Below are 17,788 nucleotides of genomic sequence, written 5' to 3' on the forward strand. Positions count from 1 at the left end.
TCAAGAAAATAGTATGATTTTGTTCATCTATGATCTATCTAGTTTATTTCAGCAAGTGTCAATGCCTCCTAGGCCTGTTGCCAAACCATGTAAAAACACATTATGCTTGTGTCTACTACATATTTACTCAAAGACTACTCACAAGTGCTAAGTTTGACCTAAAAAGAATATAACAATGCTGGCTCTCCATTCCAATCATCTCAAGAACTCATCTTCCCTGTTAGGCTACTGGCCATATATTCAGAGGTATACTAATAAATTTCCCCACCTTCAGCATTAAGCTGGTTCTGACAGTTTGTCACTCCGACTGTAGAGAACTCAACAAAGCATCTAAATGATTAAAGGCATAGAACTGACAGAGCTAATGTCTTGCTGTAAAAGCATCTTAATTACTGTAATAAGAAAACCTTCTACTGTACATTAGCAGAGCCAATGTCTTGCTCACAATTTCACCATTGCTTTGAATACAATGTGTTCAGAAGTACATAGAACTGACAGTTATTAGACAAGTCTTACAGTGTATCACCACTTAAATTTACATGATCACCTGAATTGGAAGGAAATTCTTACCATATAAGAGGAAATCAAAACAAACAAACATTATCAATAAAATTCCTGTTTCATTAACATGGAAAACAAACAACAGATTAACCGAGTCATTGTAGAGCAACCATCAAATCTAAAATCATCAACATCTCGCATCAACTCTTTATGGAGGAATACACGTGTGTAATAACATAAAGAAAAGGCATGTATGTTGGTTCAATCAAAGCAAGACAGTCTAATATCAATACTGTCGTATAATAACAAAAAATAGAATCAGAAAAACCAACCCTGAAACACATAGGGACATAAAAGCCCGCCTAACAAAATTGTCCCCACAAAAATTTTGTCCACCATATTCATCAGTTGACTGTCAAGATCTTGATAACAGATGCGATCCCAGTACGGTGCAGGGCGACGACAGATTCTCCTGATTTGCATAGCCCCATTTTCTTTGCATGCTCTATTGCAAATACAAGTGCTTCTTCAGTGGCTTCTGCGTCGGAAGCCTTGGCGGTGGCAGCACTCAGGATAGGAATCAACCCTCTAACAATAAGACTTTGCCTCGCAGGAGCCTCATCGCTGCATGTCCAATCAAAGAGATGTGTCTTTAACTCAGGAACCACAACTGACAATACAGGCATAGATGGCCTGTACTTGGCTACCAGCTTTGCAGTGCTCCCTCCCCTGGTCAAGACCAAGATTAGTGATGCTTTAGCAGAGTTGGCAGTTCGGACTGCTGATGATGCAAGGCTCTCTAATGGGCTCATGGGAACAGGTGCGGCTGCAATAATTCCTTTAAAGACAGCTCCATAGTCCACATATGACTCTGCTTGCAGGCAAATCTTTGCCATCGTCTGCACTGCTAATTCTGGGTAAGCACCTGCAGCTGTCTCGCCACTAAGCATCACACAGTCAGTGCCATCAAGGACCGCATTAGCGACATCAGTTGCTTCTGCTCGAGTTGGACGAGGAGATTTGATCATTGACTCTAACATCTGCGTTGCAGTTACAACAGGCTTTCCCTGTATGTTGCACTTAAAAATCATCACCTTTTGAGCATAAAAGATTTTCTCGATAGGAATTTCCATTCCTAAGTCTCCTCGTGCCACCATAAAAGCATCTGAATTTGCAAGTATGTCATCGAAATTAGCTACTCCTTCTTGATTCTCAACCTGCAAATAATCAAATTGAATGTAACATGACTTTCTGATTCGTATACGTGATCAGAACAAGAAGAGATCAACCAACCTTGGACATTAGCATGATTGACTTGGCATGTTCCCCGAGCACATTTCTAACCTCCACAAGGTCTGAACCTTTACGTACAAAGGACAAAGCAATCATGTCAATCTTGTTTGGAATACCCCACTGTAGGATATCCTCTGTATCCTTCTTCGTAAGTGTAGGAAGATCCACAATGACCCCTGGGAGATTCACATTCTTCCTTTCTCCAAGTATAGCAGAGTTTTCGCAGCGGCAACGAACCAAGCCTAACTTCTTATCACAAGAAAGCACAGTGAGTGTGATCGTCCCATCAGCACATAGTATGACACTGTCTGGCTTTAAATCCTCTGCTAATTTTTTATAGCTCATGGAAATCATGTTCTCATCACCCTTAATGGTGTAATCTGTTGAGATAGTAATCTCTTGACCCTTCTTTAGCTGAACAGGCTTTCCATCTTTCAGAAAGCCCGTTCGGATCTCTGGACCCTGCAAAAGTTCAGTTCACTCATTCTTTTAAATATCTGAATCAATGAGATCTGAAAGAAAACTGAAATTAATAGTGACAAGGGCATTATAGATTGTTATGCTATGTTGATTCATTTCAGAACTTATAATAAACAAAGAGAATCTATAGATCATATATTATCTTTAGTAATATTTTTTTTTGGATTAGATGAACCACACTATCCATTCAACACTAGCTAAATTTACATCATTCAACTATTCTCATATGCTTCTCGAAACTGCTCTTTCCGTAGCTCCAACTAATTTAAAATAGAGCATGAATCAACGACATGATCTCATTTCATCCCAACTTAAGAAATGTACAAACACAAGATATTTGTGAGCATGGATATTAATATGAACTTGGGTTCACCACAGAAGAAGGATAAATTTAACTCACTTGATCTTAAAATTAGATAGATATAGTGGGCAAAAACGGATAGGATATTTAAATAGATCCTATCTCTATCTAGAATCCATTGAGAATAAGAAATGGTATTCTTTCATAGAAAAAGCATTAGATCTTCTAACAAGGGTCAGATTCGTAAAGCATCACCACTAATCTTGTCCACATATATTTCACCACAAGCACAGAGCACTGTAATCTCTGCATGCAGAGTGAATTATCTTATTGATGTTTTAGAGAACTTTAGTTCAGCAATCTTACAATTAAGTGAATTGACCACTTAAAGAGATAAAAGCATCTTATTCTACATAAATATTTTACAAAACTTCTAAGTACTAGGAAAGAATAAACCAATGATACAAAAAGTTGGGATGGTGATCAAATGGTACTTAATGGACGGTTGTTAATAGGAGGCTGGAGATCACAATAAACATGGTGTAGAGAATAACAGAAGAAAAGGATGGTTGAAGTAAAATTGAATACACATACAAAAACAATATGAAGTAGACAAAAAATAATGCAGAAAGATCAACTGTTGGAATAAAAAATTAATTAATTCCAACAAGACTCTCAGAGGCAAAACAACAAGAACCCAATTGGCTCTGATTGACATTTTCCAAGCCGGCTAAAAAGAAAAGTAAAGTATTAATCGAATAGAACGCAAGACGACCTAGGAAAAAAAAAGCCGAAGAAGAGGATATAAACAAGGGAAAGAAAACGCCATGCGATCATCACAATACGCAAAAGAATAAAGAACTTAATCCCAAATAAGGTTTTCAATGGAGAAGCTAAACACGAGGGAAAGTAAGCACCTTGGTATCCAGCATCACGGCGCAAAGGATCCCCGTGTTCTCCATCGCGGCCCGAAGGTTGTCTAGGGTTTCCTGGTGGTACTCATGGGATCCATGCGAGAAGTTGAACCTCGCCACGTTCATCCCCGCCGTTAGAAGCTTCTCTGTCATCTCCACCGACCTCGACGCCGGCCCAAGCGTGCACACGATCTTGGTCTTTGGCCTCACCATTACAACACCGCGCAACCCGGACACGAATCAAAGATCACAGAGGAAGAGATCGCGAGGTCAGAACCCAGACGGGAGAATCCAACAAAGATTTCGATTTCGATTTCGATCTGGGAAATGGAAGACGAGGAAGAAAGAGAGGGAGGTGACCAATGCGAAGAAGAGCAGCCGCGAGGTATAATTATATAAGTCCAGAGCGTGTTACGATGGGCCTGCGGGTTAGTATAAGGTAGGCAAATTATAACTTTGTCTGAGTTCGGGGGGATTCAGGACGGCAGAGCTATGAGGTAGAGGATAAGAGCAGGTGTCCATGCGGGACTGTGTACAAGGTCAAAAGTTTTGGGAGAAGGTGAACGACCCATGGAAGCTTCTATAGCCAGAGAGACGTTTACTTTGACACACATCTCTTTGTTGAACAAAGGGGAGCATATTTATTTATTTAAAATAAGACCCAACATATATTTGATAGGTCCTGTTTGTGCCAGCTCTGCTCGGCGTCTAAAATTTCTTAGAAAAACTGTGTGAAATGGACATGGAGATGGGAGTCATCAATGTTGTTGGCATAAGCAGAGGCATCATCAAAATAATGACTTGAATATTTTTTTAAGAAGTTTGCAGGAAAAAATAATAATTAAAAAAAGAAGGTTGAAATATTCCATAAAATTTGGAATGACAAGTATTTTATGAAGAAAATTATTCTCATTAATAATTCTGACTTGTCCTTCAAGGCAAAGGACTTTCTACTCCCTAGGCTGGCTAAGAGAGGTGTGTGTAGAGAAACCTGGGGCTGGGGCTGGGGCTGGGGCTGGTGGCTGGTGGTGGCTTGTTTCAACGAGTGTACGTACGTTCGTTCCGTACTATGCCCATTGGATCGGAATCAGATGCTCCTTTTGAGGCAGGACGGGAAGCATGAGCTACAACAGGTTTAGAGCACAAGGTTTCGACTTTTTTACCAAATTAGCCCTCTTCCAAAACTTTTTTTTAACTGTAACCCTAATAAAAATTCTAAACTGATCAATATTTTTTTTCTTACACAAAAAAAATACTGATATAATCAGCATTATATATATATATATATATATATATTATTCCCTTTAACTTAATATTCTAACAATTTAGAAAAAAAATTGTTTAATAAAAAAATTGCTGATTAGTTCAGTATTTTTATTAGCTTATCAAATTGTAAAAAAGTATATATTTTCAAGCTTCACATAAGTATAATCACATCTAGAGGACTTTCAATACAACACCCATACAATCTCAGACATTGAGCTGCAGCACTTGTGATAAGATAATAGTATGAACTGTTTGTAATTAACATTTTTTAGCCGGAATATGCCATGATTTTAATCTGTGCCTTTATTTTTACCGAAGGAAACTAATCAAAAAATAGGCCAAAATTCAATTCTTCATTATATCTCCATCATCCATGGGACCTTTCTTACAATAACAAAAAGGGGAAACAGAAATGCAAGCTAAATATAACCTAGAATAAATAACAGCATTTAAAACCCTTCGAGTTAGTACAAGATAAGATAAAAAGATACATCTCGCTTTTGTTCCTGTAACCTTCTAGTCTTGCTCCTCATCGAACTTGATTTTCTTAGCAACGGGCTGTATATGACCAACCTGTACGCCGTAGAAATAAAAGGAAAAAAGAAAAAAATCATAAGCAACATCCTAAGTTCCATTATCATATATCTAAGTATTGAATCCAAATAAGTTGAGATAAAGTAACATTGATCAGCAGAATATCCAAGTGGGAACCCTCTTTTTCAAAAGACTAGCCTAGCATGTCATACATGTGTCTTTAGGGAGCAAACATTAAAGATATAGAAAGAGGAATGTGCATAAGAAAAGTCCGTTCGACTTGTCTTTTCTTCTTCCTATTTAGAGATTTTTTCAGCTAGTACTTTTTAAGATGCACACTTGTTACTTGCTGATGAAATTAAGCTCTCTTCCTAGATAGACATTTAGAAAAATAAAGAAAGTTATCAGTTTTTACAACATTCAAAATTCAAGAATCTTTTATGCAAATTTCTTAGATATCTATATAGCTCCAAAGCTCCAACTCCTCCTTTGCATAATAACCCACAAAAAGACGTGAATATAAGAAGAGGCACTTTACAATTAGATATGAGTTCTGCAAAGCAAAATATTCATATAAAGTAATCAATTTAAAAGTTGCATACAAAAGCAATATAAATTGCATTGCACACATTTTATATGTTTTACTTTTACTTATAAAAAGCGAGCTTAAAACTTCGGAACAAATAATTAAATCACAATATTTGGGCATTTATGACTTACAAAATCGGGGCATTTGTAATCGATGCCAGCAGCTTTTATTCGTTTACGCCTTTTCTCATCTCGTTTTAGAATTCCTTGAATCATCCGTTGGTGCTCCTCTGCTGTTTTGTCCTGGAAATAACATAGCAATAGTTTTGTCTTACCATTATGGCATACAAGAGATTAACAGTAAAAAACACATTCACAATGCAAAAGATTGGGGTTACCTTGTTATGCTGCTTTCTTGCAATTTCTGTCCAATTCAAAGGTTTGTATCTTTTATTCACTCCTTTCCATCTAAAGCAAGAGAAAACATAAGGAATTAAAGGAAGGCTTCTTTACAATAAAATGTAACCAATAACAATAAAGACAACCAAGTATATCTCAAACTTTCTGAACATTAGAATAAGGATTCTACCAAAATGATGAAGGATTTAACTTCAACATGAAAACAATATATATTTTATCTATACGACACTTTTATCTGATGACAAGTACATATATGGACTGTTACAAATTTAATGTACCAAAATATGATAGACAAGAAAACTGGTGTGAAGATGACAATTTTGGACACTGGATACTTCCTCAAACGTCAGGACTCAGGACCCATACATAAACAATTAAGGTCTGTTCAACAAGTCTAGACAGTCTCAAAGAGTCAAAAGAATATTTTGTATCAATTAAGGAGTGCAGTCAGTCTTGATGTAAATGCATTAGATATAGAGTAAAACTTTGCAAGTTAACACACACAAGCAAGATTCATTTCAGTCACCTCCAACAATATACCATAAAAATTAAAATCAATCTTACGACCATCTTCAAGCATGGCATCAGACAACTATATCATTCCATGGAAGGCAGTAAACTGAGCAATGGCCATAGGAGACTCATAGGACACTGGAAATAAGTTTAAGCATCATATGAAATCTTCAAAGAAAAGTTTCCAGGAAACAACTTGTGACATCCATATGGCATTAATATAAGCAATTTGTCCAAGTTAAAAACATAGGGCCCTAGTATGTTTGTTATGACGTGAAATACATACAGGCTTTTATGAAAACGTAGCCAATAGAAAGATGTGCATTTCCTCATCCAAAACTTTGCTTTTTAGGATATGCATTATGCATTTTATTTAGTATTAAACCAGAATCTTTCATAAAAAATGACATTAACATGCATATAGAAATATATATGGCGTCCAGATTCTCTCACACAAAATAAATTAAACATCTTATATCTTTATGCAAAAGACTCTCCAAAGCAACTTGCATCATCCATATGGAATCAATATGAGCAATCTGTCCAAATTAAAGCCATAGGACTCTTAGATGTTTGGGGGGAAAACATTCTTAAAGCCTGGTAAATAGAAAGGTGTGTTTCTGCATCCAGAATTCTGCTCTCAGGATTTGCATTGTTCATTTAATTTAGTGTAAAGAGGAATCCCTAATTCTCTGGTTCTCCATCAACCATATTAGTAAATTACAGCTAAAAGATGCAAAATAAGGGTGGTTATATGGGTAATTAGTCGGCTAATTTTAAATATCAAGATAGAAATAGGCACGTGCAACTACAAACCATCAAACATGATATCACACTGAACCACCAGGAAACACACTGAGTACTTTACGGATAAGGATGTAAAAGAAACCAAAAAGATATTGATGGACATGTTCTAGGCTTTGAGAAGGTCAATCAGTATTTTGTATACTGAGAAGAGGGGAAAAAAAATATTTGCCACATGCATCTTGAAGCAAGAGGAAATTCACATCTAGATAAATATTGAACTAGGTGGTCAATTCATAAAATAGCAAGAAATTCATCTGTAAAAAATATCTATCAGGACCTTAATCATATCAATTCCTAAGAAATTACAAAAATTAAGTTAATGGTTGGTTCCAATTCCAAGTAGAGGAAAATAATAACAGCAACAAAAAAAAGGGAATTAAATCCCAAGATATGTGGATCCTTTTCCTCCATCCAGCTCAATATAGTGCAGAGTTCACCATCAAATCAAGTCCTATAATGTCCTTTTTTACTATTTCTTTCACAATAGTTTTGTGACTTTTGTCTTTCATTCCCTCACACAACATGAAATTGCCGATCAGTTACAGTGCACCATGTGATTTCTTATGGACATGCCCACTCTTAACTTATTTAAACATCACCCTACTTATACTATAGCAGTTCTAAAAATAGTAAAATACTATCGTTTCTATTTCTTTCTTAAGTAGTAATCACACTCACAGATTTCAATATCTTCATCTTGATTTACGGCTGCTGCCCAAACATTTGTTAGATCTATTTAGCACATCATATTTGAAAACTTACAACAATGGATGGACTTGCTCGGGTGGAATGAGATGAATTTGCAGAATCTGCTCAAACAGAAGGTAATTATTGATCTCATCAGCCACAACCTTGGCCACCTGAAACAACCAACATCTATCAAATGGTACTCAATAATATGAGCTAATAATTTAACAAAAGACGTTGTAAATTGGTGAAGTACTTTACCTCGGGATTTTCAAATTCAATAAAACCATAGTGCTTGGACTTTCCTGTCTAATAAAACAAAGCGTGGTTAAAACTAATACAAGAAAGCTACACCACTTATATGGAGAGGAAAGGAACTTGGACATGTGAAGTAGAAATTTAACCCAAGAAAACAGTTTCATGGTGGAAGTCGCAATTTGTGGCTTTGTGGCACTAATGTCTAGCTGTATTTCAAACAGCCATTACAGCAACTTGAACCAACGAATATCAATATCGTGAGATATGTAGGTATTTATGGAATAATAGCTAATAATCAAGACATGTAAGCTGCTCCACTAGATCCCCTCGCATATCATCTATGTACCATATTTATTAATGAGAATGCATCAAAATTCAAAACAATGGAAGCCTTAAACATGCCACAGTTAGTAACAGAATTTTATGCTTCAGGAATGACAACAGAGAGCATATCTTCCACCAGCTAAGCATAAGTAGATTCTAACTAAATATTGTTCACTTGGAACCATAAACTTCGATCAATCTTGGGTTCATTCAAAGTTATATAGGGTTCAGGTATCATCATAATCTTGAGAAGTCATGAAATGTCCAGACCTAGATTGCCAAACAAGCCAAATAAGAACCAGTTACGAGCAAAGTGAACAACCTGTACCACGGAATTGAGAATAACCTTTACAAATGTATCTACCAACTATGGCATGGGCTAAGTCAGAACAGAACTAACAACGCTAGCATGCTTTGTCCTACTGTCGACTTCCAAACTTCTATCAAACATGAATATTATTTCCTTGGATTATGCAGTACTAGGAAAAGAGCAAACTTATTTATATCATAACAGCAAGTATATTTAACAAGGATATATGAATAATAAACACTTAGGGAAGGACACATCAAAGTGGATGAACCATCAATTGCTTAATTGATGAGTCATTATATTGACTGGGAGGATTAAATGGTCGCCCTACGATAACGCCTACGATAAACATTTTCACAGATTCGTGCTGAAGAAGAGAAAAATTGCAAACAGAATTTTCTAGCATGATGATGAATAACAAGATGTACGGAAAAGAAAAAAGGTACCTTTTTGTTTCGCGCAATTCTCAATCTCCTGATCGTCCCAAACTGCCTAAAGAATCCTAGAATACCAAACAAGTAAGCACTATATCTAATTTAATCACAAGGATACAATCGTATAAAGCAAAATACCTTCCATTTGCTCCTCGTAGAATCCATGAGGAATATGCCCAATGTACAAAACCGTCGCAGTATCTTTCACGGGCTCCTCTTGTTCCGAGATTTTTCTTCCCGGACCCCCTTCGAGAGGCTTAAATATACAAAAAGGCCACAGCTTTACACACATACAGAAAAGGGTTAACGGATTAAAAAGCATAAAAAGCACGAAATTGAAGAATACCAAGAAGTCAGAAGACTCGCTCTTCCGACGAGTGACGGAGAGACGAGTAGAAGCTTTGCTCAGGTTCTTCTTCAAAGCCTTCTTCGCCTTAGCTCCCATCGTTGCCGGGGAAAAAAATCTAAAAATGTATATATTTCAAGTATCAGATGAAGAAATCGAAGCAAACAAACGAGAGACTAACAACACTTATTCTTAGCCTAGAACAAAACAATCCATGGAATACCAGTGCACTGGCCTAAAGCAACGAAACCAGACAGAGGAAGGGGGAAGGAAGAGGAGGAAGAGGAAGAGGGAGAGAGGACGGCGTACATTATTTAGGGTTTAGGGGAAGGGATTTAATTATTTCCGGGTCGGGCGGCACATTAAAGGTATTAAACAGGATCCGACCCGAAATTTTACCGGGCTAAACGCCTAAACGGGTCGGTTCAGATCTACTCAAAGTAGTTTTCTTTTTGAATTAATACTGAAAGAAGATTGCTAAAATTATTCCCAGAAAAATACACACGACTTGGAATGTTTTAAAAGATAATATAGTTTGGAAGACATTGATTTCTGACTTGATGAACTCGTGCAAAGTGTGTTTAAGCAATCCTCAAAGAGAAAAGATTAAAGAGCAGGAATGAGAGCTTTGAAAGAAGCATTGAGTTAGATACAAACTTCCTAGGCAATAACTTTTATTATCTATTAGCTATCATTCTATTCTTCCAACCTAGCCTATTCCCCATAGAATAATAAGCCCCAAGAATATTTATCCATAATTCCATACAACCCATATATATGAGGAGGTTTTCCAGTATCTATATAGTGCCTGCTTGTTTTCAATATAGAGGTTTATAAGAAGAAGAGAGAGTAAGAGTTGGGAGAGAAGATGAGAATGAGATAGAGATGGGGAAGGAAAGGAATCACATAAAGAAGTAGAAAGAGAATAACTGGGTTTGATTCTCTAGTTCTCATCTTTGTTATTGTGCTAGTTTAGTTTCATCTTTGGCCTTCGACTGTTTCTGAACTGTGGTGTGTGAGCTGCTTATCAAGTTGTCATATGTTTAACCTTCGACATCAGCATCCCTCTTAATGTTCGTCCTCTCTGATAATTTATTTAGAGAATTCTATAGTATTCTATTTTATGGTATAATGGCAATCCATGTATTGTGCCGTTGTAGAAGACGGCACTCTGTCTACTATGTTTTCCACATAACAGCAATCCATATACAGTACTTCTCTATACAATGGTAATCCATGTATTTGAGTAGAGTCAAATATGTGGCGGCTATATGAAACTTTACCTGACTGGTTGTTTTTTTCATATCAATTTATTCCAAGAGTTTACTATCATTTTTCATGTAACTTCAAGAACTCTGACATAATAGTTTCAGTAGTTCGCTGCAAAAAATTCTAAATATCGCATGTATTTACACATAAGAGGCCTGTTGGTTCTAGCATAAAATACAAGCAGCTCAAATAACTTCAATTTCATTTTTGATAACTAAAATGAAAAATGGAAACAGTTCGTCCAAACAAAATCAAAACCATACACGCTTCTCATATCTCGATTTTTATCATTTTCAGAATGAGAAAGGAAAAGAAAGAAAATGCAACTATGGCTGAACAACAACCACATATTATCATTACCACGGCCAACATTGTGCGGTTTCTCAACCTCTTCGACTACTTACAAGTGCAACAACTATGGCAAGGAGTTCAAGCTCCACAATCCCAAGGCAAGAGGACATTTGTCCGGCCTCAATTTTAGACATGCAATTTCACTGACAATTTTAGGACTAGGGAACATGAAAACTTTTACTCTTCATTGTTTAAGGTTGGTCATTTCTTTCACTTTGGCAGATTCTCCAAATGGCGTTCCTTCAGGAAGGATCTGGAGCTTTCAATTGTCCCCCAACAAAGAACTCAGAGATCCATGCATGACCAAGCTAAAAGTCTGAAGAGAAGGCAGGTCCAATTATGGATATTAATCAATCTTACATAGACAAGATTAAGAAGCCATAACTTCATCCCATTCATCATCCATCCAGATAATTGGAGCTCACGTAGCCATGTATATATAAGCCTGCAGAGTTCAGTTGGTAGAAGACTCTCCAGCAATGTTCTCCCCAAACAACGGCGAGGTCAGGGACCACAACTTTTGCTTCTTCCTCAACTTTTCTTTCTTTAAACCAGTAGTTATTTACTTTGCACATTAGGCACCCACCCGTAGTTCACCACTTGACATGCCTAGATGTTCTTGTTCTGCCATGCTGCTACATTTATCGCTGCCATGCTAGCCAACAATGACCAAGGGAAATGTTTTAAGGTTAGTCAAGCTCCCTAACCACTGGAATTGGACACCAGAAATCAGTCACCTGTTGTCCTGAGGTGTCTGAGTTTGGTCAGTTTTGACATGCCTTTAGGTAATTCTGTCAGACCCTCACATCCAACTAGGTTCAGTGTCTCTAACTTAACCAGATTGGTTAGAGACTTGGGAAGAGCGTGAAGGCTCCAACAGTGGAATAGGATCAAAGAACGTAAATTCTCAAGACTGCCAATAGTTTCAGGCAATGTTTCTAGACTAACATTCCATGAAAGGTTCAAATCCTGCAAGTTTTTAAGATTGCCAATTGATCTAGGTAATATCCTAACTTCAGAATATTGTGATAGGTCAAGATTCTGCAGGTCCTGCAAACTCCCAAGAGATTCAGGTAATGCTGAAAGATGACTACAATTTGAGATATTCAAAGTCTGCAGTCTCCTCATGCTGCCTATAGACTCTGGTAGTGCCTTGAGATCCCTACATTGTGATAGATTTAGAGACTGTAAATTTGAGAGATTTCCAAAAGATCTAGGAAGTTCCTGAAGAAATCCGCACTGAGAAAGGTTCAAGGATTGCAAGTTCTGCAGACAACAAATTGACTCAGGTAATAATGTAAGCTTACTGCAACCTAGTAAGTTTAAAACTTGTAATGTTTTGAGTTTACCAATGGATTCAGGTAACACTTCAAGATAACAACACAATGACAGATTCAAACTTTGCAAATTTTGGAGATTCCCGATAGAAACTGGTAAAGCTTGAAATTTACAGGCTGTCAGGTTCAAAGTTCGCAAATGATGAAGCTTATCCATAGATTTTGGAAGCATATGGAGAAGATGACAATTAGACAGGTGTAAGGTTTGCAAATTGTGGATGTCACAAATGGATTCAGGCAGTGTCTCAATACAGGTTGATGAAATATCCAAGTACCTCAAGTCCTTCAATTTACCTATTGAAGTGGGTAGATCTTTCATTCGACTGCCATATAAATCTAGAACTCGCAAACACTTAGCATGGGAATATGACTTCACATATGAAGGGGAATTTCTTGAATGGAGTGCACGCACCTTCTTCAATATGGTTAGTGGAATTTCAGATATATCCTTAGATTCCGGAAGTGATGCATATCTGCAAGCATCAAAGTTGTCAGTAGCTTGCTTAGAAGCTAACTCTCGAATTTCATCCCTTGAAATAGATTGCGCAAGGTCATGCAACAAGTGATGCATCTTGTACTTTGCACTTCCATATTCCTCCAATTCTTGAAGAAAAGACAGCCATAACAGATGATGAAAATACTCCTTTCCTTTGTCCTCTATTGGCCAGTTCCCACCTCTCACTGACTCAACAAACCCAAGTGCAATCCATTGTTGGATCAGCTTCTCCTTCCCGATTTCATAATCTTTGGGGAATATGGAGCAGTAAGCAAAGCACTGCTTCAGATGAGATGGCATTTGAATGTAGCTCAACTTTAGAGAAGGTAAGATTGTATCCTCCTGCTCTAGTTTCCAAAGTTCGCTGTCTCTTACAGCTAACCATGATTCCTCTGTCCGTCTGAAACGTAGCATGCTTCCAAGAGAGTTTGCTGCCAAGGGCACGCCTCCACATTTCCTGACTATCTCCTTTCCGATTCTCATCAGGTGTGGATAAATTTCCTGCTCCCCTTTCTCGAATGCCTTTCTCTTGAACAACTCCCAACAATCATCCTCTGATAAACCCTGCAAGTAGAAGGGTCGCACTGTCCCCATCATCAAAGCAACTTTCTGGTTGCGTGTAGTCACTATGATTCTGCTTCCCTTCCTAGCACTTTTGAGAACCAGCTTCAAACTCTCCCACTCCTCCTGATTCTCACTCCATATGTCATCTAGGACCAGTAAAAATTTATTGTCGGTGAATGATCTTGTAAGAAAACTAGTTATAGATTCCAAGTTGTTAATATCACACTTATCTTCCGTGGTAGTTAATATAGGTTGTGCGATTGTTTTCAGATTGAAATCAATGGAGACACAAACCCATATACGGGGATCAAAAACCTCATCATTTACCCTCATATCATTGAAAATCAATTGAGCAAGGGTTGTCTTTCCCAAACCTCCCATACCAACTATGGGGATCACAGATACATCCTCTTCACTTGTATCATCCAGAACCAACTTCATGATCTCCTCTTTATCATCAGATCTTCCAACAGTTTTAGATTCATCAATCATTGAAAAAGTTTCACGCTTAGTTTCTTCTGATCTACTTACAGCGCCGTCCGGAAATAATTGGAATTTACTTCTCTCAGCAGCAATCATATCTACTCTTTCTTTAAGAGATCTCATTCTATGAGCCATCACATAGCGAAATATAGATAGGTTGGAAAAGGAGAAGAATTGGCATACCATGTTCCTCCTCTGTCTACGGGGATCTAACTGTCGTTGCTCAATTACAGTTTGGAAATCATCCAACAAATCATCAATATCATAAGCAACATCCTTGAGCTTCTTGAGCCAAAGGCATAGAGCTTTGTCTTTGGTGCTCCTGTCCTCGGCATCTTGAAGCACAGCTTGAATTGCCAAAAGCTTGCCCCTCATCTCGCCTAGGTCACCTGTGAAGCTCTTCATTAATTTAAGCTTGTCCCAGATCGTGGAGCCTAAATTCATTACTACCTTCGACACAATGCTAGATGCAAGAGCTCCCTCTGCCATCGCTCCCTTCTCCATTCCTTGAGTGTGGATAGATTTTCTATAGCAACTCCTTAAGAAGACTAGAAGGAAATTATTAGATGGCCAAGAAGCATAATACAAAAGGTTCATTTGGCTCTCAAGTCAAAGTCAAGCAACTGAGGCACTGTTATACCAATTAGAAATTTCAACCTATAACAGGTGAAAGCTACCCTGCATCTTCCAATTAGAAGGACTTATTCAAACTATTATGAAGAAGACAACATTTGTCTCTGAAATGATAAATGAAAAATAAATAAATATTAATAGGGCTATAATTATTGCAAAAGCTTAAGATGTGTGCATCGTAGTTCTAAGATGGTTCTCAAGCTGGATTCCAACTCTATTATTTTCTCTCCAACTTCAAGTATTCAAACCACTTACGTAATAATTTCAGCAATTTCACTGCAAAAATTCAAGAGAACAAGCCCTAAACATGACTAAATGAGCAACTATTCCATTTTATAAGTAAAAGATTGGAGAAATCAAGTCATCTAGCCAACGGAACTACCAGATACAATCACAAACAATCTAACGCACGAGATCAAGCAGAGCAAAAATCTTATCTTTGTAACTGATGCCTCCTCCAGTCTCCAATGAAATAAATCTAGGGTTCTTTTCTTTTTTTATGGTAGGTTAGAATGGCGATCAGGAAAGAGAGGAGGTGTCTAAGACTAAGATAATGGAGGGAAGAACCCGAAGGTGCGCCGCCGGGGAGGGGGGCTGCGTCGCACGTGATGTCAACGTTATGGGCCGAATTCTTCTTGGAGCCCCAGTTTAGGTTGACTTGGGCTTCGGACCCTTCAAATGTACCGCGAAATAATATTTAATGACTAGAATTTTTATATTTTACCCCTAGATGATGTAGAAAATTATATTATTAGTTAGTCCATGTTTAAAGTTTTATTCATATTTTTTTATAAAAAAAAAATAGGTAAAGATTATTAGCATAGTCTCTAGAGATATAAAAAATGTAGGATGTTATAAAAAAAAATCAGAGAGGAACACAAGAGCCTAATATTTATAAATTTCGACATAATTTGGTATTCGAGAACTATTTATATTTTAATTAGTTTCGCAGATCCGCTGCGGAAAAATGATGCTAAGTGTTTCTTTTCTGTTAATTGATCTGAGTTGGTAGGGTAAGTAAATTGGAAATCCTAAGTCAACCCTCTTTAAAATAAGGCCTAAAAGATCAAAATGGGACCAAGAAATATCAAGAGGAAGTTGTAGGACCAGAAGAAATTTTTTGTTTGTTTTTATGGGATGGAGTCAACTGCTTTAAAAATTTAAGCTGTTGAAGAATATTAGTATTTCTATTTTATATTTTAAAACAAAATCATGATTCCTTAAACAGAATTAATCAATATTAGCTTAAGGACAAGTGAGTGAGTGATGTTTAATGCCACTGTCTTCTGATAACTTCACTTTAACCAGTGAAAGAACTTGACATCTCAAACTCAAAACTGCTATCAAATATGAATGTAGTTTTTAGATGCATACATAGAAGAGAACAGCCACTTTCACTGTTCTTGAAGAATAATAAGTTATTTCAATTGTTGAATTTGAGCTCATAAATGGGTATCTGAAGATGATCTTTTATCTTCAGCAATTCATTTGCTCTAAGTTGGAAAGAAAATATTATAGTAAGATACCATACAAAAGATGACTAAGCACTACATACTGTTGGAGATATTGGAGAGTATAATTAAAGTAAAATGTTTGACATAGAGACTGGAACTCAATTTATTCAAAAAGAACTTAAGCTATCAGGTTTGGACCCAAAAATCCATCAATCATTTTCATTTTACTTTCATGTGAGTTTAAACTTCACATAACCTGATAATCTAGATTCAAGTTGCGGCGTACAAACGCTGTAACCTTCATCTTAGCTACATCGATATCGTCTGCGTATTCAATTCTGATACTATTAGTTTTCTATCTAACTTCTGATTATTGATTTATACATGAAGATTTCTTTCCATTTTGAACTATTGACTGTTGTGTTGTTTGACAGACATATATAAATATATGCTTGAGCATATGCCTTACCTAATGTCATATAAATCCTTCATCAAACATTCTTCCGAGAATGATGTGAGACTTTGAGTGACTTCACTGAACTCCTCTTGTCCATCTCCATGGGAGACAAAGACCCTTATCCTCAAATTCTTTCATATGAGGCTAAATCTAATCTACGACTCATCTGTTCTATCTTTTAACCAAATGCTCGATACCAAATGGAATTTTGTGTAGAAACTCCAAAACTTCATATTCTCGCATTGAATGCTGTTAGACTATTGGGGAAGAAATCAGAAACAATACCACGCAAAAAAGTTAGTAGAAAGACTTCTTTTGTCACGCAGTGATTCTATGCGTAACTTAAAATACTAATTAACATGCTAAGCTGTTAGAAATATATGAACGATATTGAATGAGAGCAACATACTTTTGTGTAGAAACTCCAGATCTTTCTTCAATACCATTCAGTGCTGTGAGACGATCGATAAAGAAAGAAATGACTAACAATATTAATCATCCAAAAAGTTTTTGATATAGAGTTTTTTTATTTTTTTCTTTTGTCATGTGGTGATCTATGCTGGATCTTAAAAAATATGTCAGTATGTGGATCATTAAATCCATCATCATCGCTATCAACTTAAGCTTTTAGAGGACAAAATATACGAAACAACTGTTGTGTGCACAAAGAAAAGAAAAGAGTATCATATAATAACGAAATTAGCGAAGAATCTATATAGAAAAATGATCAACATATGAGTTGAAGTACATGGCAAGATTGCACGTACACATTCATGTATCAACCTTGGATTCTATCAAGGGGTTTCACATCAATGGCTTTCAGGTCAA

At 36.8% G+C, this 17,788-nt stretch overlaps 3 protein-coding genes across 7 annotated transcripts; all 3 read right to left on the bottom strand.

Moving 5' to 3' along the window:
- Positions 1–600: 600 nt before the first annotated feature.
- LOC140779615 (pyruvate kinase, cytosolic isozyme) lies at positions 601–3,861 on the bottom strand. Its single transcript, XM_073124777.1, has 3 exons — positions 3,493–3,861; positions 1,795–2,256; positions 601–1,718 (listed from the first exon to the last, which is right to left on the bottom strand). The coding sequence occupies exons 1-3, from the start codon at positions 3,700–3,702 to the stop codon at positions 906–908; spliced, it is 1,485 nt and encodes a 494-aa protein (XP_072980878.1). The 5' UTR covers positions 3,703–3,861; the 3' UTR covers positions 601–905.
- Positions 3,862–5,089: 1,228 nt separating this feature from the next.
- Positions 5,090–10,200, bottom strand: LOC140777372 (uncharacterized). Of its 2 annotated transcripts, none has more exons than XM_073121429.1 (9): positions 10,140–10,200; positions 9,917–10,034; positions 9,709–9,826; positions 9,583–9,638; positions 8,506–8,553; positions 8,320–8,417; positions 6,216–6,285; positions 6,010–6,120; positions 5,090–5,328 (listed from the first exon to the last, which is right to left on the bottom strand). In XM_073121429.1, the coding sequence occupies exons 2-9, from the start codon at positions 10,013–10,015 to the stop codon at positions 5,272–5,274; spliced, it is 657 nt and encodes a 218-aa protein (XP_072977530.1). In that variant the 5' UTR covers positions 10,016–10,034; positions 10,140–10,200; the 3' UTR covers positions 5,090–5,271. The 2 variants fall into 2 exon arrangements, with proteins under 2 accessions (XP_072977530.1, XP_072977532.1); XM_073121431.1 differs by having other exon boundaries at positions 10,152–10,176.
- A 13-nt stretch (positions 10,201–10,213) lies between these two features.
- On the bottom strand, positions 10,214–15,599 carry LOC140777370 (putative disease resistance protein RGA1). Of its 4 annotated transcripts, none has more exons than XM_073121426.1 (2): positions 13,286–15,588; positions 10,214–12,802 (listed from the first exon to the last, which is right to left on the bottom strand). In XM_073121426.1, exons 1-2 carry the CDS (start codon positions 15,011–15,013, stop codon positions 12,266–12,268), a joined length of 2,265 nt encoding a protein of 754 aa, XP_072977527.1. In that variant the 5' UTR covers positions 15,014–15,588; the 3' UTR covers positions 10,214–12,265. The 4 variants fall into 4 exon arrangements, with proteins under 4 accessions (XP_072977527.1, XP_072977526.1, XP_072977529.1 ...); XM_073121425.1 differs by having other exon boundaries at positions 10,215–14,805; positions 14,867–15,582; XM_073121428.1 differs by having other exon boundaries at positions 12,491–12,698; positions 13,286–15,599.
- Positions 15,600–17,788: the final 2,189 nt, after the last annotated feature.

The sequence above is a fragment of the Typha angustifolia genome, chromosome 15 (genome assembly GCF_048772165.1).
Source record: "Typha angustifolia cultivar Huaian chromosome 15, ASM4877216v1, whole genome shotgun sequence".
Taxonomy (NCBI): Eukaryota; Viridiplantae; Streptophyta; class Magnoliopsida; order Poales; family Typhaceae; genus Typha; species Typha angustifolia.